A 23676-nucleotide genomic window follows, 5' to 3' on the forward strand; every position below is an offset into this window, starting at 1 on the left:
AAGTTTTTGTGGTCCGTCAAAATCGTAATAGGGTGTAGGGTCCCCTCCAACAAATGTCTCCACTCCTTTAAGGCTTTAATGACTGCTAACAGTTCCCTTTCCCCGATGTCATATCTGCTCTCAGGCCCAGAAAATTTCTTAGAGAAGAAACCACAAGGGTGTAACGGTTTATCCACCCCTAACCTTTGAGACAGAAAAGCCCCAACTGCTGTCTCAGAGGCATCGACCTCGAGCAAGAAAGGCAGAGTCGTATCAGGATGGACTAGAATGGGAGCCGAGGCAAAAAGTTCCTTGAGAGTCTTGAAAGCACCAAGAGCTTCCTTAGACCAGAACTTAGTATCAGCCCCTTGTTTGGTCATATTGGTAATAGGCGCAATGATAGAGGAGTATCTTTTAATGAAGCGCCTATAGTAGTTGGAAAAACCAATAAACCTTTGGATAGCCTTGAGTCCTTTGGGCAAGGGCCAGTCTAAAATAGATTGGAGTTTTACAGGATCCATTTTAAAACCTTCCCCAGAAATCACGTATCCAAGAAAGTCTACCTGAGACTGATCAAAACTGCACTTCTCCAATTTGCAATATAGACCATGTTGCAGCAGCTTGTGTAATACCTTTCTGACCTGTCTATGGTGAGTCTCAATCTCCTTAGAGTGTATTAGTATGTCGTCCAGGTAAACAATAACACAATCGTGCTGAAACTCCCTAAGTACCTCATTAATCAAATCTTGAAATACTGCAGGAGCATTGCATAGTCCAAATGGCATAACAGTGTATTCGTAATGGCCATACCGGGTATTGAATGCCGTCATCCACTCGTGACCTTGCTGGATTCTCACCAAATTGTAAGCCCCTCTGAGATCTAACTTGGTGAAGATTTTGGAGCCCTTAAGACGATCAAATAACTCGGTAATCAGTGGGATAGGATAGGCATTTCTGACAGTTATTTTATTCAAGCCTCGGTAATCGATACAAGGTCTCAGCGTGCCATCCTTCTTCTTAATGAAAAAGAACCCAGCCCCGGCCGGAGAAGAAGACCTCCTGATGAATCCCTTTTCTAAATTCTCCCGAATATACTCCTCTAGAACCGAGTTTTCCTGAACAGACAAAGGATATACATGGCCCCTCGGAGGCATAGTGCCGGGTAGAAGCTTAATCTTACAGTCAAATGACCTGTGTGGAGGCAAAGAATCGGCATTCTTTTGTCAAACACTGCCCTTAAGTCTAGGTAAAGGTCTGGTATTTGTCTTTCTGTGGACTGAGTAGGATTCTCCGGTATGTTAATATTAGCTAATGGAGAAACCTTGCACAAACACCGATGCCTGGCAGCCCTGGCCCCACGAGAGTATCTCTCCTAACTCCCAATCGATAATAGGGTTATGTTTTTTCAACCATGGGTACCCCAGAACTATGGGAACGGAAGGAGACGAAATGAGCTTAAGAGATAAATTCTCCACGTGTAGGATACCAACATTTAAATCAATGGGTATGGTCTCACGAAAGATAACAGGGTCTAGTAGTGGTCTACCATCTATGGCCTCAACGGCCAAAGGTGTCTCCCTTAGCTGGGATGGGAAATTGTTCTTACTAGCAAAGGCTTGGTCGATAAAATTCTCAGCAGCACCGGAATCTATCAATGCCATAGCCCTTACTACTTCCTTCCCCCAAGTTAAGGAAACTGGTAGCAGAAGCCTGTGATCTTTATAATCAGGAGTAGAGGACAAAATAGAAACACCCAAGGCCTGTCCTCTAGAGAGACTTAGGTGCGAGCGTTTCCCGGGCGGTTAGAACAGTTCGAGAGTAAATGACCCTTGGCTCCACAATACATACACAAACCCTCTCTTCTCCTGTGCTGTCTTTCCTCCTCAGAGAGACGGGTATAGCCTATCTGCATAGGTTCAGTAAGCAAAGATATCGTGGAGTCAGGACTTGGAACAGCGGGAGCTAACCTAAAAGAAGGTCTCTGGTTCCTCTCTCGAGTGTTCTGTCTCTCTCTTAGACGTTCATCTATACGAGAGATGAACGAAATTAAATCCTCTAAATTCTCAGGGAGTTCTCTGGTAGCAACCTCATCAAGGATTACATCAGATAGGCCATTCAAAAATACATCCATATACGCCTGCTCATTCCACTTGATTTCTGCCGCCAGAGACCTGAACTCTAGTGCATAATCCACCAGTGTTTGGTTCTCCTGTCTCAGGCGCAACAGTAATCTGGCTGCATTAACCTTTCTACCTGGAGGGTCAAATGTTCTTCTAAAAGCAGCTACAAATGCGTTATAGTTATAAACTAATGGGTTATCGTTCTCCCATAGTGGGTTGGCCCATCTCAGAGCTTTCTCAATGAGTAGGGTGATAATAAATCCTACTTTTGCCCTATCTGTAGGATAAGAGCGAGGTTGCAATTCAAAGTGGATACTAATTTGGTTTAAAAAACCACGACACTTCTCAGGAGCCCCACCATAGCGTACTGGGGGGGTAATGCGAGAAGAAGCACCCACTGTGGCTACCTCTAGACCTGAACCGACAGGAGAAACAGGGGTATTACGTATCTCCTCTGGTGGGTTATTGGCACAAGCTAATAGAGCCTGTAGCGCAAGCGCCATCTGATCCATTCTGTGATCCATGGCTTCAAACCTAGGATCAGGAGCAGCCAGCTGACTGTTTGTACTTGCAGGATCCATTGGCCCTGTCGTAATGTCAGGATCGGGACAGGGATCCAACACGCAGAGTACAAACAGTAGCCAGATACGTATACCGTACTTTAGAATGGCCGGACTAACGTAAGTAGTACAGTATAGAATGGTCAAAGACAAGCCGAGGTCGAGGGTAACAGAAGACAGGTAAGCGAGAGACAAGCCGAATCAAGGGTAACAGAGATAAGCAGAGTAAGGTAAACAAGCCGGGTCAAAACCAAAAGGGATAATAGAATACACAAGCACTGAGTGACTAGAACAAGCTAGAACCACGACAGGGCAATGAGCTAATGAAAGAAGCTCTGATAAATACCCTGTTCAGAGCAGTAACCACGCCTCCGAGGCGTCCTGATTGGTCCTGCAGCAATTGACTGACAGGTCGTTCCGGGGGAGTGTCCTGATGACTACTTCCTGCCTAGATGCTGTAAAAGGCAGTCACTCCCTCGCGGCCGGCCTAGCATGACCGGATAGACCGCGGGGAAGGGAGCCATCAGCCCGTCTGGATGGAGGAACAGCTAAGTCTCTACCTCTTTCGGAGGTAGAGACCACAGGTACCCTGACAATTTTCCCACCATTTGGTTAACAGATCAAGTGAGACAAAATAACCATACGGATATATATATGGTTTATAGCAATGGCTGACAGAAGTCAACATGATGGCGATCAGTTCCAAGACAGTAGTGTAGATATGTACATTTAATTTTATTTTTCTGACTTACCAAACTCATATTTGTTAAATAAAAGGGGATAAGTAAACATAACAGGAAAAATCCTGTGAATTAGCATTGGGGAATACAGTGATTGAATACAATGATTCTCTATGACCAACCATGATGGACTGCACATGCGTGTGTGACATCAAGGTATATGTTACAGTATGAAAACCAGGAAGTAAGATTCCTGGCTCTCATACCTAGAGGGCTTAGAGGCGTGGCTTGAAGCTGCCCTTCCAAGCCTTCTAATTGGTTTAATATTGGGTTTTGGTGATAGGATGGGGGTGGGGGACAGAATTGCAGGCATAATAACAATTTCAATAATACGAAGTTGTAAAAGGGCCTACAGTGTGCCTTTAAGGCCACTTATGGTTTACATTAACTCAGTGGAAAGCAAAGGAAATGGCTGGAGCTCTGAGTAAGAATTTTTTTTTTTAAATCGGATGTGTTAGAAGTTATTCAGTGTTATTCACTAAACTCAGAATTTAAAGTTAATCTCAAATTTAAGGTCAAAATAGCAGAGTTGAAGCGTTTTCAAAGTCAGCAATGCTTTTAGTTTGGCTTTACATTCGAAATTCACTTTGAATTCTCACTTAATAACCGAGATAGTGTGAAAACACAAAAAGTGGGTTTCTAAATATATATATATTATGCAAAAGTATTATTTTAATTTTAATTTTATGGTAGGTCGTACATAAATGCGTAATATTCCTAAAACAAAACACAACTAATTCCTTTTATATGTGCATTGCCATTTATCAGCTCAATCCACACGTAAATCAAATACTTGAAACATCAGGAAATCCGACACTAGACCTCAGGATTTATTTATTAAAAGGAGGGAAAAAATGACTGATTTGCAAAGAAATAAAAAAAAAACAAAAAAACCACCCAACTCTAATAAGTTCCACAACAACCACAGTTTTGCTGCTCTATCCTGGATTTAGTAACTTGACTGTCCGTTGACCAGATCTCACTGTTTAGTGAATAAACCATTCTGTAAATGGTGCATTGATGACTGTGTTTGTATCCTTCATGGGCTCAGACAGTAGGGAATTTTAAATCAATATTAAGACAGGGACCTGAGCAATGTTTGCAGAGTTCAAAGCTTCACCTTCATCTTGATCAACTGTATATAGATCAAAGAAAGCGAGAAGAGAATACATTCAAAGCAATTTGTTGGATTTCATTTAATAAAAAAAACAAAAATACGGCAAGAAAGAAAACACATATTTCAATAATGAAGGTGACAACTGTAGTTATAAAGAAGATAATTCAAGCTAAGGGCAAAAAGCAAACTTATCTGGACATGCTGTCTCACACTGCCATCTTGTGGCCAATGTACATTATGGCATGAGATATTTATAACTGGGCGATTTAGCCTTTTTTTGATTCAACAGCAAAAAACAGACGCAAGAATGGCTGAACTTGATGGACACTAGTCTTTCTTCAACCTATGTAAAATATTTGCAAAAATCTTGTATTTTATTTGCCTTTTCTTCTTTTATGTTTCTAAAATCTTCAACCCATGATACAATTTCTGCTACAGGCAATGTGCACATACTGATAAGGGGGGCATATCATGCTCACCAGTATGTTAAATGCATTGTATTTTACTCCAAGTGCAGTGCAAGTTGGTTTTAACGTGCTCTCGTGCGTAACTATGATGGCATCGATTTAATGTGTTTAAATCAGAAATGATTCCAATCTGTTAGAAAAAAAAACCCATTTCAAATGGTTTATTTCTTGAAGTGACTTCTATGGAAATTTATGTAGATCAATCACTTGAAAAGGTTTTTTTTTTCTAGCAGATTGGAATAATTTCTGACGATGATTCAAACAAATGAAATTATTTTAAAGGTTTATTAAAAAAATCTGAAATCGTATGAAAATCCTATCCAGAGATATTAAACCAGTGCCTATATTTGGCCCTATGTATGTTCTTCATGTATGTCACTGAAGAGTTATTTTCATTTTTAGGGTTAATACAACCGATCTGTTTGCCGAATTATGGTGAAGAATTCCCTGCGGGTAAAATTTGCTGGATATCTGGCTGGGGAGCCACGGAGGAAGGAGGTACGTTACTACTTAATTTCTGTTTATTACTGGAATGCTGAATTACTATTCAATAGCACCTTATTTATCAAATCTGGACTGGAGATATTTCTGAGCAAAGAACTTTAACGTGAAACGTTCAGCAGAAATATTCTAGCTACTGGTTTCCATGGTAATGGTTGATAACTGTTGATAATATTTGCTGTACCAGTCCATCCCCCGACTTGCCTTGTTATGTTCTGTTACAATATAGAATTAAAATGAATAAGATTATACAATGTATGCTTCTTGCAAAGGTATATATTTAAATAAAATTGCTGCAAGCTATAAGGCCGTACCCTCAGTCTTAGACATAAGAAGAGGAAGTCAAGCTACTCATAAAAAGGGTAAATGGAACTTTCAGTATCCTTATGGCAGTGTCATTGAAAAAAAAGGGAGCATGCTGATTGGCTGAGCTGATTCCTAGTATGGGCTGAACTCAGAGGATGATGTGGTGATGTGGAGAATAGGAATTTTTAAGAAATGCAGGGATATGAAAATTTATTTTTGTTTTTTATTTATACTATATTAATACTTAGTATTGTTTTATTTCTATTTTGTAATGTTTTATCTACATAATGCTATAACATGAGGGGCAATGTGAAAAGTATCCTTTTAACAATTTGAAGGCTCAACAATTTAACAAGTTAGGCTTGACCCATGCCAAGCATTGTTTTGACTGCTCATGCAACCACCCTCTAGATTAATTACATGGCAGTAATGTTATATGTTGATCGCCAAGGATATATTTCTTCCAGTTTAGTCCGAACAGCTAAGGGAGTTTTTAGCAATCATGCTGGTAGAATCACCCATACTTGGGGTGGGTGTTTGAAGGGTTGGACCATTGGTATTAAGCAGCATTAAACTCTTGCAACATATTCTCACTCAAATTAAGATTTGGGCTTTGACGATGATCAATGTTTTAGTTCCATTAATAGTTTCTTCCAACTTGTCTGCTGATCTCTCCAGGTCATTCGGGGTTGTAACTGTTGGCCTGTTAGTTACATCGGTGATTTATGATCCCCATACATAGCGTCTGTTTTTACAGGAAGACTCTTTAAATGAATGGTGCTCTGGTGGCTGCTCATAGTTTGGGATATTTTTTTAATATAATAATAATAATAAATATAGTAATGTTTAAAGAAACCCTGATTGTTAAAGGAATACTTTTGAAACATACAACATATCTTTTATGCATTTCATAGATTTTAGCTTCATGTTTATGCTCGGCTTTTCTCCATGGGCAAATCTCTTTAGATTTGTTAAACAAAGAAAAAAGGAAAACAATTTGTGCAACTTTTTGGCAGCAAACCCTCAGTCAATAACAGACCAGTGTAGGCAGAGCTGTAGACTTGACTCTACCCTCACAGCCAATCACTGTCTTTTTATTATTTCAATGAGGGGAAAGGTGGCAGATGATAAGAGCACAGTTATTGGTTGTGGGGAAAAGTCATGACACCAGTTCAATTCACACTGATATCCCATTGGCTAGGCTGTGTACTTCTAATAAGGAATTTGGTTTGTGAAAAGAGGAGGCGTGGGTTGGTGGGGGGGGAGGGGGTAAAGTTATGTTTTAGGAAGTTGTAAAACCTTTTTTTATAGCAAAACAAAAGAGGTTGAATGTGGGGAAAAAACACAGTATGAATATGAGGCCACAACCGGTCAAATGCATTAAAGTTGTTTTGGTAGCTGTAGTGTACCTGGGTTGTCCTTTAACCTTTATTAATTTCAGTTTGACTTTTACTGTATATATCATTAGATTGGATATGCAGATTTCTTTCCCCATTTCCTTTTTTGTTTTGTATAGATCAATGACAACATTTCCTAATAAAATTCAAATTAAATCCATTTTAATTATAGGTTCTCACACAGTACAATTTGATAAAATCAAATGGGAAGTGAACACTGTACCAATCGGTGCAGATTCTCTCAAACTTATTTTCCATTTAAACTATACTAGTAATAAACAAATACCACTTAAGATCAGCATAACCCACATGTTTGTCCTAATGTGCCCCCTAATATAATTGTCCTGCTTTGCATTGAATGCTAGGCACCGCATTTCCATAGTATTATTATTAACACATTCTGTAGTGCTGTACAATAGGTGAACCAGATGAATTAGAAGCACAGAAACAGAGGGTGATGAGAGCCATGCTCAAACAAGCTTACATTTTAGAGGGAGTGGGGTAAAGTGGCTCAAGAGGTAAGGGTTGAATGTATTTCAGGTTTGGGAAAAGTAGGTTACTATATAGCTTACAGTGAAGGGTTCATTTATTGGATGACAGAGTTGCAGGGGAGGAAGCAAGGTGTGGGGAGGGAAAGCTAGTAACAGTTTAATTCATATGCTTTCCTAAAGAAGTGGGTTTTAATGATGTTTTGAAGGAACTGAGACTGGGTACGAGTCTAACGGAGCAGGAAAGGTAAATAGAAATGGCGCAGTCTTAGAGAAGTCTTGGAGGCGGGTGTCAGAGATCCGAGTATGAACTGAGAATAGACACAGATCTTCGGAAGAGCGTAGGGGCCTGGACGGGACACACTTATGCATCAGTGAATATAGCTAGGAGCAGCTTTATGTAGATATTTGTAAGCAAGCACCTGCATTTTAAATTGAGCCTTAAATCTTATGGCAAGCCAATGTAAAGACTGACAGAGGGGGAAGGCATGAGAGGTGCAGGCAGACAGGAAGACGACCCTTACCGCATTCATTATAGACTGTAACTGGGGAAGCTGGGAACACGTAAGACCACTGAGAAGTGGATTGCAGTAATCAAGGCGAGAGACGGCAGTTATATGGACTTGTTGCAGGATTTGGCGATTGACTGGACATGAGGGGTGACAAAGAGTTTGGAGTCAAAGAGAACACCTAAACAGTGAGCCTGTGAGGTAGTACTGATTGTAGTTCTGTTGAGTTGAAGGAGACAGACACAAGAGTCTGAGGGAGAAAGACGAGAAGCGCTGTTTTAGATAGTTCAAATTTAAGAACACGAGCAGCCATCCAGTCAGGGGTCAAGTCCTGGGTAAAAAAGTGCAGGAACTCACCCAAGATCCACTCCCCGCCCCCTCCCCCCCCCCCCCAAAGAAAATGATACGCTTGTATGAAGTGGCTGAGTAAGGGCACGGGGCTGAGGAGGGGGACAGGAGCTGAGGAAGAGGGACAGGAGCTTAGGAGGGGGGGGGGGGCATGGGCTGTGGAAGGGGACATGGGCTGAGGTAAGGGATAGGGGCTGAGGAAAGGGACAGGAAGGAAAGGGACAGGAACTGAGAGGCTGAGGAAAGGGATAGGAACTGAGGGGCTGAGGAGGGGGACAGGAGCTGACGAAGGGGGCATGGGCTGAGGAGGGGGGACAGGGGCTGAGGAGGGGGGACAGGGGCTGAGGAAAGGGACAGGGGCTGAGGAAAGGGACAGGGACTGAAGAGGAGGGCAAGGACTGAGGAGGGAGGCAGGGACTTAGGAGGGAGACAGGGACTGAGTAAGGGGACAGGGCTTGAGGAGGGGGGCAGGGACTGAGGAGGCAGACAGGCACTGAGTAAGGGGACAGGACTTGAGGAGGGGGGCAGGGACTGAGGAAAGGGACAGGGACTTGAGGAGGGAGACAGGGACTTGAGGAGGGAGACAGGGACTTGAGGAGGGAGACAGGGACTTGAGGAGGGAGACAGGGACTGAGGAGGGAGACAGGGACTGAGGAGGGAGACAGGGACTGAGGAGGGAGACAGGGCCTGAGTAAGGGGACAGGGCCTGTGTAAGGGGACAGGGCCTGAGTAAGGGGACAGGGCCTGAGTAAGGGGACATGGCTTGAGGAGGGAGACAGGGCCTGAGGAGGGGGGCAGGAACTGAGGAAGGGGAACAGGTCCTTAAATAGGGGGACAGGGGCAGGCCTGAGGAAGAGGGACAGGGCCTTAAATAGGGGGACAGGGACTCAGGAAAGGGCCAGGGACTGAGGAGGGGGACAGGGACTGAGTAAGGGGATAGGGCTTGAGGAGGGGGACAGGGACTGGGGAAAGGGACTAAGGAGGGGGCAGGAACTGAGGAGGGGGGGCAGGGCCTTAAATGGGGGACAGGAACTTAAATAGGGGGACAGGGACTGAGGAAAGGGATAAAAAAAAAAAAACTAAAGTGTCTTCCCCCCTCCCTGAGGCTTACCTTGGGCCAGGAGGGGTGGGACAGTGGAGTAAGCCGGCCTCTCCTGATGATGTCAGGAGGAGGGGGCGTGACTTCCTCTGCTCCCCAGCGGTCCTGTGAGAAGAGCAAAGAAAGTCACGCCCCCTCCTACTGACATCATCAGGAGAGGCTGGACGACTCCACTGACTGCAGGGGGAGAGGTGAGTTTAAAAATCCGAGTCCCCAGTCAGAGGCAGGGGATTCGGATTTGTCCTCCCCCCTGCTCTGGCAGCCGCTTGTGCCAGCCCTGGGTCCTGCAGGACTAGTAATGGGAACGGCGTTCCTGCTGTGGAAAAAGTGCAGGAACGCCGTTCCCACGCGTTCCTGCAGGACTCGAGCCCTGCATCCAGTTTGAAATAGCAGAGAGGCAGTAAGAGACACGAATAAAGATGGACGGCGAGAGATCAGGAGAGATAGATTTGCATGTCATGTGCATAGAAATGATATTGGCAGCCAAAAGAGCATATGATGCAAAACAAAATAATAATCATAAAAAAAAAAAAAAACTTCAACCAAATTTTTTTTGTGCATAAAGAACTACAAATAACTATGTTTGGAGTGTGTAGAAGTCTGAATGGTGACAATTTCTCTTTGCGTTTTTAAAACTTTTGTAATAATATGTAATTCAACAATTGGAGAGAGGAAAACTATTTGAAAGCCTCTGTGCTAAAAGGTTTGTATTGTGAGGTTTGTATTGCGAGCAGCTGTACCTGCAATTTTCTGCATTATTCTTCTAGCTGTTCTTTCTCAGATTGTTAATTATAATAGTAACGCTGTGCAGGCTAGGCTACGTCTCTAAGAGTTATTTAAATTAGGGATTAAGTTGGCTTTTTGTTTTCCTCTCCTGCATAATTCTGACCTGCAACTGAATTCATCGTGTCACAACCAGTTGCCATGGAAACATCTGTGTTATTACCGATTCAAAGCAGATATGGGATCGCAGCAGGTGGTAGTGTTACCGAGCCAGGCAAAAAGGTTTCGCTTTTCAAAAGAGAAAACTCTGAGCTGCGTTTGCATGTAGAGCTCTATCTCTCCGCCATGGCTAGGAGATTATTTCATCAACAAAAGACTTTTCTCCCTGGGGAACGCGAAGAATACAGATTAGAACCCATTTTGTGCGCGATGATTACAATAGTTTTATGTGAAAACAAAAAAAAAATATGTTCTGGTACAATGCTGGCAAGCAACACACATCCAGGGGCTCATGCACTAAGCAGTGAGTGGTCTTACTGACTTTAATGTTAATAGCATAAGTGGTTTCCAGATGTGGGTAACTCACGTTTTAGTAGATTTGTAGATTTGTTTCAGTACGAGGGTTAACCGGTTATATTAATGAACTCCGAGCTGTATTTAACGCGAATTGCGAACCAACAAAATAGCGCAATGGGCGACCATGTCTGTTGCGGTTCATGATTCTGGGTTCCACCTGAGGCACCAAAAAAAAGAGATAATTGATGGGAAAAAAGATGATTGATTATTAGGGGACAGTCGCTAAATGTTGATTTTGGCAATCTTTCTTTTATTGAGTCATACGAGATGGGGTACAGAAGAGAGAAAGGGAAATGTGCGATCAGTATACAATATAGGGTTCAATAACATTGTTGGTTAACATTTCTGAATCATGTGTGCCTCTTTTTTATTTTTATGTCGTTTAACGAAGCTTTTTATAAACAGGCTTATAGTATTCATGCTTGATTCTGGGTTAAGCAGTAGCTATGTCAGTAAAACAGGCAACATAAAACATAAGAGACCGTAATGAATACTGACATTAAGGTTAAATAATATTAGAGAAGCAGAGTAACATATGTTTAGCGCTAAAGAGTAAGGTGTTGCTATTGCAGAATATGCTAGTGATAGGTGTAATGGTAGTTGCTTCCAGACTGCATGGTTATCGTTAAGCTAGTGCTGGTGATTATTCGATATATTCAAAATCTGTTGCTTGCTAGCAAGATGGTCAGCCTTGGTGCAGGCATAAATTAAATGCACACATCGTGTTGAGCATAGTATGCTGCATCCATATCAAGTGACGCCAAGTCCAGGTGGAGTGGTTTAACCGATCCCCATCAGCCATAGGTTTGGTGCCTGGAGTAGTAGACGGTGGGGGTCCCCCCATTCGGTGCTCTTCCAGTTCCCAGCCGGGATGGATCCCAAGTGTGTGGTGACAAAAGTCCCCAGACTTGTGTTTAGCCTGTCTTGGGCTTGTTGTCTCTGGCGAGGGTTGTGAAGCTGGCGGTAGCTGGAATCCCCTGTCGGTGCAAATTGTTGAGGTGTCGGAGATCCCTCCTCGCCCCATCACTTTTAAGCAGAGGCACTGGGCTGGGTTGTGTCTGGGAGTTTGAGGGCCTCGGTCGTGGTGTCTTCGCCCAGGAGGGTTGGTGATCACCGTGAGGGAAGGGGGGTTTTGAGCGGGCAGACCTGGGGTTTGTAGCCTTTTAGTTGGGCCTGTTGCTGGCTCACTGAGGCTTGTGTCGAGTCTACCGCCTTCTCCTCCCAGCCTTCAAGGTTGTAGTGTTGCCCCTCCTGGAGCCGTGGGTCGTGGCTTGGTGACCCGTGGGGATGTTGCCGATGGTGTTGCTGTTGGAGCGCTCCTGCATGCCGAAAGCTTTGCCCAGAAGTCGGCTAGCAGGCGGTCCAGCCGTTCCAAGAGTGGTGGCAATAAGGAACTGTGTTTTGGCAGGCACGTGGCATCCACCATGTTGTGTAGCGCTGGACTGGCAGTGGAGGTGAGTCAAGAGTGTTACCGTACACCTGAGGCGTGAGCCGTGTGCTGGGATATCCCTCTCCGGCAGGGGGGGGGGGGAGAGTGTGTCAGGGAGACCGCCAAGTAGTTTGACAGCAGTTAGCAGAGGGATCGGCCACTTCCCCCGCGCCGTCTGAGTAGGCCACTTGTAGGCCTCAGGTCAATCTCTGGTATGTCGTCTCCGTGGTCTGCTGCCTATGTGGTAAGCCCTCGCCTTATGGGCTGAAAGGCAGGCAGTTTTAGGGCTTTATGTCGCTATTCTAGCTTAATTCAGGCGTTTTTGTGAGGAGCTCCTCTGACATGCGACCGTTCGGCTTGGCTGCTTGGCTCCGCCCCCTAAACATTGATTTTATTCACAGATCAAGTGGTGTGTGCAATACAGGGAAAAAGGAGAAGCATTAAAAAAAATCTTTATATATTATATTATAGTAAATAAATATATTGTATATAATGATATAAATCTAGATTTGTATTTTTTTGTGTGTTTACTGCGCTGACTGTTTTTCCCTCTGTAGATTACTATTCTTACATGATGTGTGAACCAAATGGTGGGAGAATGCTCCCAATGATATCAGATATTATTGATATTTTGTAATCCACTGATAGGAGCATTTTTAAACTGTTATGGGTCTTGTGATTCAGTTTTTTTGGTGTTGAGAATCTACTGAAACGAAAAATGGATCAGCCGAGCGGAATTTTCTCACTGTGCACAAATCTACTGTTTAGTTAAATGAGCTATTTCATAAATACTCAATGTCTTGAACCACATAAGATTGGGGGCAGGCAGATGCAACAAAATAGGTGGTTTTATTAATATTTTAATCATAAGGGCAGATTTAGTGTAGATTCTAGATGAGAGAAGACCAGCATTTTCACATTTTTGAAGTCAGAAAGAGAAGATACATAATGGGGAAGTGCATATTATGGGAATATAATGCATTCAATGACTGCTGGAGACATCATTAAACACTCCATTGTTTTTCTTGTGGGGTATTATGATGTCCAGAATAACTTGATAGTAGAGATGCCACACTCACCAAATAACCCAGGTGCTCTGAAGCCAGGGCTAGCCAGGTCTCCCTTCCAAGATATGCAGAATAAAGAACTGTCCAGGCACTCTGGGTTAACAAAAATAGCAGCTTTATTGGGGCAAAAGCAGTAAAGTTTTGACCCTACCAGGTCTTTCTCAAGCTTAATAAAGACCCGGTAGGGACGAAAGATTGCTGCTTTTGCCCCAATAAAGCTGCGATTTATGCTATCCCCGAGTGCCTGTAATGTTCTTTATTCTGCATATCTCAGAAAAACTTGATTATTTTCCCACAGAATACAAGTTACTGTTATATCTCCTCTCTCTTGACCGGTGCATAGTCGCTATATGGGCAGGTGGAGATTCCCCAAAACCCCAACCTCACCCCCTGTTACCATTAAAACGCGGAAACTCAGAGGTATGGGTGAATATGTCCACAGCTTTATTGAAGACATCATACATATAATAATAACCTTTTAAAAAATATAAACTGAACATGTAAAGTCATTGCCCTGCCCCTCCACCGATACATACATACCCGTCTGTCATTAATAAAGGCAAAGACCCATATAGTAAACATTTCTACAACAGTGTAACAACACCTAAATATATACATAAATAAAGTGCAACATAATGCTTAACCGCCTCCTGGTAGGGGTATACCCGGATACTCCTACACCTCCACGGTTCTGAGCCACCGACGGGCTCGAATTCCACCAACATTATACCAACATTGTAACCAACCAATCATTTTTTTTAACTCTTCTTAATTTGACCATAGACCATATTTTTCCTTTTCCTTACCTTCACCAACCCCGTCATAAGGTCAGACCTTGACCCCCTTAAGATGTCTGAGCTCCGCCACCCCGAGGAAACAGGGCCCATACTAACCCCTCCTGCATCCCAGGTTGAAACGATCCCACCCCACATCAGAGAGGTGGACCCCGTCCCACCGGTAATACCCCGGCAAAATGGCTTCAAGGTCCCCATGCCGGATTACCACACCCCCCAACTTCCTCACAAAACTGGCCATCAACCTTACCCCTGGAGCACACTATCACAGATGGGTCACGCGCGTGCCTCCAGCGGAGTCGGGGAACCATCTCTGACCAAACTACCATAAGCCCTGGCATTAATGTCCTGAACCTGTTGATGTTTTGTTTCATCCATTTAACTAATTGCCTCTGGGGGACCAAACCCATTTCATTGCCCCCGCATGAAACACAAGAATATCAGATCGCCGGTTGCCATCCAGGAGACCCAGGACCACTCAGCAAACCACTTGCCACCCGTAACCCCGATAGCCAAACCATTTCAACACAATCTGGTCCTCCAAAAAGCCCAGCTGCTGACCTCTAAACCGAGCTGCAGCCCTCCTCTTGGCCCAGAAGATGTAGGAATGGCCCACGATCCAGACAACATGACCTACTGAAAAACAAGAGCAAAAATTAACTGCGGGTCCCCAAACCCCTACAGCACCGTCTACACCAAACGCCTTAATCACAAGTAGGACAGGAACAGCACTGACTCCCACCTACCGATCTTCTTAATAAGCTCGTCCACAAATCCCAATCTTGTGGCTTCCGTAGCAGCACCTATACGAAAAGAATGTGTTTCAAATTGGCCAGGCTGAAGCCGCAAGCTCTCCAGCCCCAACCTGAAGACCCTGAGGAACTGAAAGCGCAAAAGCGCTGACCCGTCGGCGTGAACCAGGAAGGAACCAGCACCTCACGGCCAACACTCCAGCTAGTGGGAAACCTGGAAGACGGGGCATAAGACCGACCCCATGGAACATGACATCCACGCCCTTCCCCAGTTTTAGACCGAGCTAGGTGAACAACCACCCTATCTGGTGAACATCCCCTATTTGAACACTCCCATGGCCCCACAGATTAGTGCTCACCAACTCCCCGATGCGAAAAGCGCCGAAAAAGGCCAGTATATATGCCGCCCTAAACAAACACACCTCGTAGTCATTGAAACAGATCCAGGGAAGAAAACCCCTTAAGCGCTTGCCGAACGATAAACTGTTTGGTATGGTCCTTCCGCATGCACGACTAGGCTGAATCCACCAACCCAGACTGGTGAGCAGATTAATTATGGCGAAATCAAGATGGCCACCCTATATATCCTAGGCCTGCCCATATCCTAAACAGCCAATCCTAGCCATCCCCAACTAAGCCCACCTCCTAGCCCTGTCAAGACCTCCATTACACTTAGCTACGCTTGCTACCATGGGGTACAATCTCTCTGTATATATATATATATATATATATATATATATATATATAAAGGCACACTCCAGATTATATAACCATTTCATGTCATACAATTAGTTACAGTGCATGTAGTTTATATTCCTTTTTAAACCATTTTTGAACAGTTTAACACAGAATAAAGGCTCCGCTGGAGGAATGGCTAAGGCCGGGATTACATACTTCCTTCTAGCCATACAAATTCATCCCAAAAATGGACTGCTGCGATAGGCTGAATACTGTCAGCTGACACTCTCAACCAATCACTGCCACTCATTGCTGTTCAGGTTAATGTTTCCTCATTAGTCGGAGCTCTCGTTTAATGCAATGGAAGGATAAAGTCAGGGGTTATCAGGTACTATAACCACTTTAATGAGATGAAGCACATAGAGTGTTTACAATGTCCTTTTAAAGGAAACTCTACACGCAAACGTGCATATTTTTAATGCATTAGATTAATTTGTTAGTCAAAGTTGCACACGTATTTCCCAGGCCTTAAAAACTTACATTTTATTGGCTGCAGAACTGGCCTGTGTGTCTCTTTTTGCTTTCTTTATGTTTTTTGTTTCTCTAATGTTTACACCTACAAAGATTAAAAAAAAAAAAAACAGAACTTATTTATGGTTTTATATTTCTCAGGGAATTAGAGAGTTAAACTGCCTGAGAGTTGGGCAGCCACGGGCAGCCTATTCCAGTAATCTGAGGTTAGCATGCTGTGTATGATGTGTGTACTGACACCAGATACAAAAGTTGCACAAAACTGACAATGTCAGCCAGGAAGAGACTATTCCAACAGGCTGATTGACAGCCCAGGGAGTCAGCCCCTCAGAAAGTATTTATTTCTATAAACAAGAAGGCTATAGTGATAGGGTCTTTGCACCATAACCAGTTTATACATTTGCTGGTATATACATCATGCATATTAGGTTAAGTGAGTTATCTCACCTTCAAACTTTAATAGGCATGTATTCTGCGTTTTTTTCAGTTGGTTGTTCTTTAAAAAACAGTCATGTATACATTTTACGTTGCTAAACCAATATTTGTTCCCTTTACTTTCAGTTATTCTTACATTTAAATACAAATAATTCTAGATTCCGTGCTATAGATCAGATCAAGATTGAGTGAGGTCAATAGGTGTGCCTTGATGTAAACAGTATGTGACGGAACTGAAAGTGTGTCATTTCTTTATCAAGTATCTGTATTCCTGTTCTCCTGGTGTACAAATGATAAACTAGTGGGAGATTACAGTTTGATAGAGTATCTTTAAAGATCATATTATTATGATGGAATGCAGTTATTTATTAGACATGTGCAATTCGTTTCGTTTCGAATGTCAATTCAGACGAATTTCGGGCAATTCGGACATTCGGATGCTTCCGAAGTGTCGAAGTTCCGAAGTGCCGAAGTTCCGAAGTTGCAGAAGTTCCGAAGTTCCGAAGCACAGAATTGCCAAAGTACTAATATACCTACCTAGTGGAAGAATGAAGAATTTTACACTGTATACCAGTTTAAATAAAAAGATGTATACAAACATAGCCAGGATTCAGCTGTAAGCATTTGCAACACTTACAATAATCAAGTAACACACATTCATATAAAATGTAAATCCAGTCAATGGATGGGAATGAATAAGTAGATAGATAACTCCCTAATTCCCACATTATTAGGGAGCTATCTACCAAAAGGCTGAAAGACTTAAATTGGTCTTTCAGACAAATTTACTAATACTAAGTAAAGATTACACAGTATTAGTAAATTCTGCCCCTACTCGCTATGCCGCGAGTAGGGGCATGTCTAGTAAACAGTGAGCAGCCTGTGGCTCATAACTCTGATTGGTTACTTTCAATCAACCAATCAGAGTGTTGTTATGCGTCAAATTACACTGCGCGGGAAAATTCCACGCTGTGCAAAATGACACAGATCACTCTGATTGGTTGGATTTCAAGCTAACCAATCAGAGTGCTGTGACAGGTAAATGTAGAGACTTACCTGTAGAGACTTACCTGCTTAAACCAACCAACCAGAGTGCTCTAAGCCTAATTGCAGGGCGGGCAAGGCTTTATAAGCCTTCCCACGCCCTGCGGAACTCAGTCTGCGCGGTGCCCTCCATGGGTAAAGATGGATAATTTTTTCAGCGCCGTTTTTTTTTTCCCCGTCTGATTTGCGCTCAGGTTTTTTTTTTCAAAGTGCAACGGTTATTATGTTTTTTATTTGGTCTTTTTTGGAGCTGAAAAAATTAGATTTTAGAAAAAAAGAAGACATCAAATGGTAAGTTTTAATTTATTTATTTACAGGTACTTAGTTATTGGTCCCCCCTCACTATTTGTAGGGTGAGGGGGGTAAGTAGGGGTTAATTAATTTTGGTATAGCGAGTAGGGGCAGCATTTACTAATACTAAGTAATTTTTACTTAGTATTAGTAAATTTGGCTGAAAGACAAAAGGTCTTGCCGCACATGCGCATTCAGCGCTGACGTCAGAAGAGGGAGGAGAGTTCCTCAGCACCGAGGGAAGTTTAACCCCTTCCTCTCCCTTCAGCCCGGCGGGAGTGGGACCCTGAGGGTGGGGGGGACCTATTAACACTATAGTGCTCCTTTAATGAAGCAGTTTTAGTGTATAGACCAGCGGTTCCCAAACTGTATGATTATACCACAGGGAAAAACTTCTGTTGAACAGGGACCCGGTCAGGTGCCGTGGTCCTTTAAGACCGCATCCGGGCCCCTGTAATGTAGGCCGGCTGGGAGGAAGTGACAGCCTGTCACTTCCTCCCAGCTTCATGCAGGGAGACAGCGCAGGAGGGAGAGGAGGAAGCCTCAGCAAGAGGGGAGAGGAGCACTCCCCTCACTCACATCAGCCAGCAGAACCAGGACTCCAAGCCACCCTTCCTGGACATATAAGGAGATATAAAAAAAATCACATGTGGCAGGGCCTGACAAGCATGGCGGATGGCAGCACTATGCAGGAGCTCCCTAACAAACTACCTTCCCGAGCGTCTTACCGGGACTCCTGCCGCCCACAAACAGCACCAAACAGGGACTTAATCAGCGAGAAAGACGGGTGGAGGATTCCGATATCGAAAACCGGAATGCTGCCAATCAAGACGAGACAACGAGGATGTGGCCTGGTGATGGCTCCGGGCCCTGCCTGAACCCCTGCCTGAACCCTCAGCAGGAATACAAAGAGTCCCGTTCCCCCCCCATTGGACCGGGGGGGATATCCCGGTCCACAAACCCTGGCCGCACAGACCAGCAAGGAAAGCATGCAATACAGACACAAGACACGGCGGGGCAACTGACCCACAAGGTACAGTCAAAATGGCTGCCCAGCCTAGAGCTACTAAACGGAGAAACCGCTCTAAAACACACATATCCCCTGTGGAAGTGTTTGACCAGCTATGTGCAGGCCTCAGGAGAGCCCTGCAAAGCCAAGGGGCAACCCACCGACAAGCTGACGTAACAGTGGCCTCGTGGATAAGACTAGCGGTGAGACGCAAATATTATGAGCGGGTACCCCGAGCATCTAAGATGGCCGTCAGGCAAATCAGATACCAGAGGGCCCTGAGAAACACACGCTCCCACACGCACACAAGCAACACAGGGACCCTAAAGCAAGCGATGCACACGAAAAAAGCGTCTGACATTGATCAGCGCAGCACCAAGCACCTCTCCCCGACCAATGCTGCAACACAAGCGGCTAAGAGGCTGCACATCATGAAGAGACTTACTGGAGCTGACCCCAGCAAAAGAAACACTGAGCCCTGCGGCCATGATGAGCCTGCAACACTCCGCAGCCACGTTACAGCACCCAGCCCATGGGGGTCCAGCGAGACGAGGCCCAAAAAGGCGGCAACACCAAACCAAACCGAACCAACAAAGATACACAATCACGGAAGGGGTAACCTCCCGAGCACAGGCAGCGCCTGAGAACAAGATACGCCTGGACACCTAACCGGGACTGTGCAATGCCTCCGGCAGGAGTTGGCTGAACGGGACACTTATCACTGCAGATGAGATAATTGTTAATACCTCATACTGCTCCCACCAGTGACTGGTGACTATGGCCTATTGTTTCTATATGCTTTTTCAGCGAATCTTATTCCAGCGTGTTAAATGTATATTTATCACATAAAGACCAGATATTGTTATATTGCAAAACAGAATACCACACTACAACTACTCTAGCGAGGTTATTTTAGCTAAGTTAATCGTGGTTAACCCCACCCCATGATAAGGTTTTTACTGTTTAACCCGTAATGTCACTGCTTTAGCACTGTCTTAAAATTATTGTCTCGCTGCGGCTCCAGCCCAAGAGCAGCCTGCTCAGACCCACTAAGCGCTAGACAAATGTATAAGATACAGTCTGTAATATCTAATAGACAGGACTTCCAACTACTGAACTCACAATGTTATTGTTTAGCAATCTATATAGGACGACTGCCCTTCATGTGCGCCTAGCATGTTTAACACCGACACAGTCTGGTATTATATTTTGACCTATATGTATGTTACTTAACCTAGCAAGTCTCCTAGCCAACTCACCTACATACAACTGTACCATGATTTTCAGATTGATTAACCTACCTAGGCAGTACAACACTCTGTTTAGCTTATGTTCGTACCATAAAAATTGTGCATGCCGCAGGAGAGGGAGAGGGAAGGAGAGAGGGAAAAAAGATAACCATTCTTCGACCCCCTCAGGAACGCAAAGTTATGTAGTTAACATGATTGTAAACGTGACCTAACTCCTCATAAGCTTGTCTAGCTTAGCATGTCTAAACCAACTCATCGATGTTATATAGTTGGTTATTTCAATCTATTTCTTATTTATTTTGCTATAATTTACTTTCAGTCTAGACAGTACATCCTATGGTAAATATGCAACAGATGCGCAATCTAGACATATATTTCCAGCTCTTAAGATAATCTTCCACTGTTTAAAAAAAAAAAAGAAAATGTGCACTGTACATAAAGCCACAGTGTTGTTCACTATTGTTTATTGATAAGATTGCACCAGCTATTATGGCTACGCAAATCTGTTTGTCAATCCATGCACGACATAAATAAAGAATAAAAAAAAAAAAAGTTGTATCCTAAAATGGAATGACAAATGCTTTGTGCTACATCTTTCCACAATGTTTCCCATGGAGGCCTACGAGCCTCATTTTCTTATTGCCTTCTCTACATTAAAAGATTTGCAAAAAAAAAAAAAAATCACATGTGTGTGTGTCAGGGTGTGCATCTGTGTGTGTGTATATATGTCAGTGGGCTTCTGTGTGTATGTGTGTGTGTCTGTGTGTGCGCACACATCAGTGTGTCAGGGTGTGTATCTGTGTCATGGTGTGTGCATGTGTCAGTGTTTGTGTGTGTGAGGCTGCATGTGTCTGTGTGTCAGAGTGTTTGTGTGTGTGTATATCGGTGTACGTGTGTGTTAAGGTGTGTGTATGTGTCAGTGTGTGTATCTGTAGGTGTGTATCTATGTGTGTGTATGTGTTTGTATCTATATGTATTGAGTGAATGTGTCATGTGTGTATATATATATATATATATGCAAGTGTGTGTTATTGTGCATTTCTATCTGTGTAGGTATGTATGTATGTAGTAGTGTATGTGCCTACTTTCAGGCAGTCAATCACCAGTACAACATACCAACACATTCCTGCAATTTAACACAAATATTACATATAAACACACCCCTGTATTAAAATACTAAAACTATATACAAGCACCTCTTCCAACACCAACACTATACATTACACTATAGCGTCAGTAAATGCTGCAGCGCTATACGACCTAGACATTTCAACTTGGGGCGCCTTGGAAAAATATATAAATATTAAGGGTGCCTTGAACCCATGACCATGCCTCTGAAGTCACACTGCTTAATTCTCTGCCATTTAGGAATTACAATACTTTTGTTTTTGTTTATGCTGCACTAACCACACCTCCTCTGGCAGTGACTGACACAGCCTGCGTGAAAACAAAAAAATGGTTTCATTTTCATTTAGATGCTTGTTTTAAAAGTTTTTATCTCCTGCTCTGTAAATTGAATTTTAATCACACACAAGGCTCCTGCGGAGTCTAGAAAGCTATTAACAGAGCAAGAGATATGAAATTCTAAATTAAACATAATGTGCAATAAAGGAAGTGTAAACATAAGATGGCTCTTTACAGGAAGAGTTTAGGAGGTATGTCTAGGGCAGCATAAACAAAGGGATTTAACTCCTAAATGGCAGATAAGTGAGCAGTGAGACTGCAGGGGCATGTTCTATACACCAAAACTGCTTCATTAAGCTAAAGTTGTTTTGGTGCCTATAATGTCCCTTTAACCCCTTAAGGACACATGACGTGTCTGACACGTCATGATTCCCTTTTATTCCAGAAGTTTGGTCCTTAAGGGGTTAAGGCCAAAATTGAAAAGCCAGCTATGCTTTCAGTTCAGCTACTTTAACCTTATATTTAAAATTCACCTGGAATTCACTTGAAATTCTCACTGTAGTAAAAAACCCTGTCAGTGTGATTTACTGACACACTATTTATCTGTTTATATTCAGTACTTTACTTTTTTAATTAACTGCTGAAATGCTTTCTAACAGGGTTATTTACTAAAGAGAGAATTCAAAGTAAATTCAAAGAGAATTTCAATTTAAGGCCAAAGTAGCCGAGCTGAAAATATAATTTTTCCAATATTGCTATTTTGGTCTAAATTTAGAGATTCAATTTGAATTCACTGAATTCCTGGCAATACTTACTAGAATAACCCTGCAAGTCTTGGGACATACAGATACTAGTTCTCGTACATGTCCCCCTGATTGTGCATCCTCAGAATTAAATTCTAACCGTGCCTGCAGTGATGGGAATATGCTATTTAGTCTCGAAGACACAGGGTTTATTCACTACACATCAAATGGTAGTGAATTGAAACCAAACTGTATCATCCAGGCCAAAGCAGCCAATCAGTGTCTATAGGGGAATTGTTTCCTTCATCATATATTTTTTAGCCAAAATTTTAGTTTTTTTTTTTTTTTTAAATTGTACTACAACTCTTTTTGTGAAATAGCCAAACTTCAATATTTGTTTTATAATAAGAATTGGAGTCTACCAAACTAGTTATTGTGATCTATTTTTTTTTCAGTCCTTTCTTTAAAGGAACACTCCATTTTCCAAATAAAGAAAAAAAAAACACTGTTTAGTAGATAAACCCCCAATGAAAATATATACGCATTTAATTATGCATGTTTTCATTGCGGGTTTATCTAAAAAAAAAAGCTTGCAATGGCTGCAGGTCTATTGTCTGTAGCCTTTGCAAGCCCTCACGTTCTAACCCAGCCCAGACAATCCGTGGCTGTCCAATCACAGACTTCTCAATGCCGCTCAATGAGAAGTAATTGCAAGGCAGGAGCTCTGGGCAATAGCTGCCTCTTGAGTTTAGCTCCGCTGAACTAACCAAACCAGGAAGTAACATAACCTGTTGTCTGCTTGAAAACTAAGGGGGTGTAACAAGGTTAATTTATAAAAGTACCCTTTAATCACCACAATTCCATATTTAGTTAATAAGTGCCACGATAAATGTTATTAAAAACCAAGTTTAAATTTGAAGAAAATAAACCAGTTTAAACAATTGTCCTGTGATCCTATCTTCTGCTTGCTTTTATTCCAGGTGACACATCGGAAACAATGGATTATGCTGGCGTTCCCCTCATTTCTAATCGCGTGTGCAACACAAAATATATCTACGGGGGTGTTATAACGCCATCCATGGTGTGTGCAGGCTTTCTAGAAGGAGGGGTAGACACCTGTCAGGTAGGAAATCAAGAGGAAATTAAATATTAATTGCATCCTAAGTAATCATGGGCTGAAATAAAGTCACCCATTAAATAATAACTAAACCCTTCCCGTTGATCAAATACTAATAAAATAATAGGGCTTGGTGCCCTTAATGTGAATCATTAGAAAAAGGTTAACTGTTCTTGTGCCAGTATTCCCTTGCATGTACCTC

The 23676-nt window shown here is 42.9% G+C and overlaps 1 protein-coding gene across 1 annotated transcript in view; it reads left to right on the forward strand.

The window, feature by feature from the left end:
* The window catches only part of TMPRSS3 (transmembrane serine protease 3), a 107130-nt gene that overhangs the window by 74789 nt on the left and 8665 nt on the right, over positions 1-23676 (forward strand). Inside the window, exons 12-13 of the mRNA XM_063444827.1 lie at positions 5386-5481; positions 23338-23480. Of these exons, the coding sequence (XP_063300897.1) occupies positions 5386-5481; positions 23338-23480 (239 nt within the window). The remainder of the gene's footprint in view (positions 1-5385; positions 5482-23337; positions 23481-23676) is intronic.

The sequence above is a fragment of the Pelobates fuscus genome, chromosome 1, assembly GCF_036172605.1.
Source record: "Pelobates fuscus isolate aPelFus1 chromosome 1, aPelFus1.pri, whole genome shotgun sequence".
Lineage (NCBI taxonomy): Eukaryota > Metazoa > Chordata > Amphibia > Anura > Pelobatidae > Pelobates > Pelobates fuscus.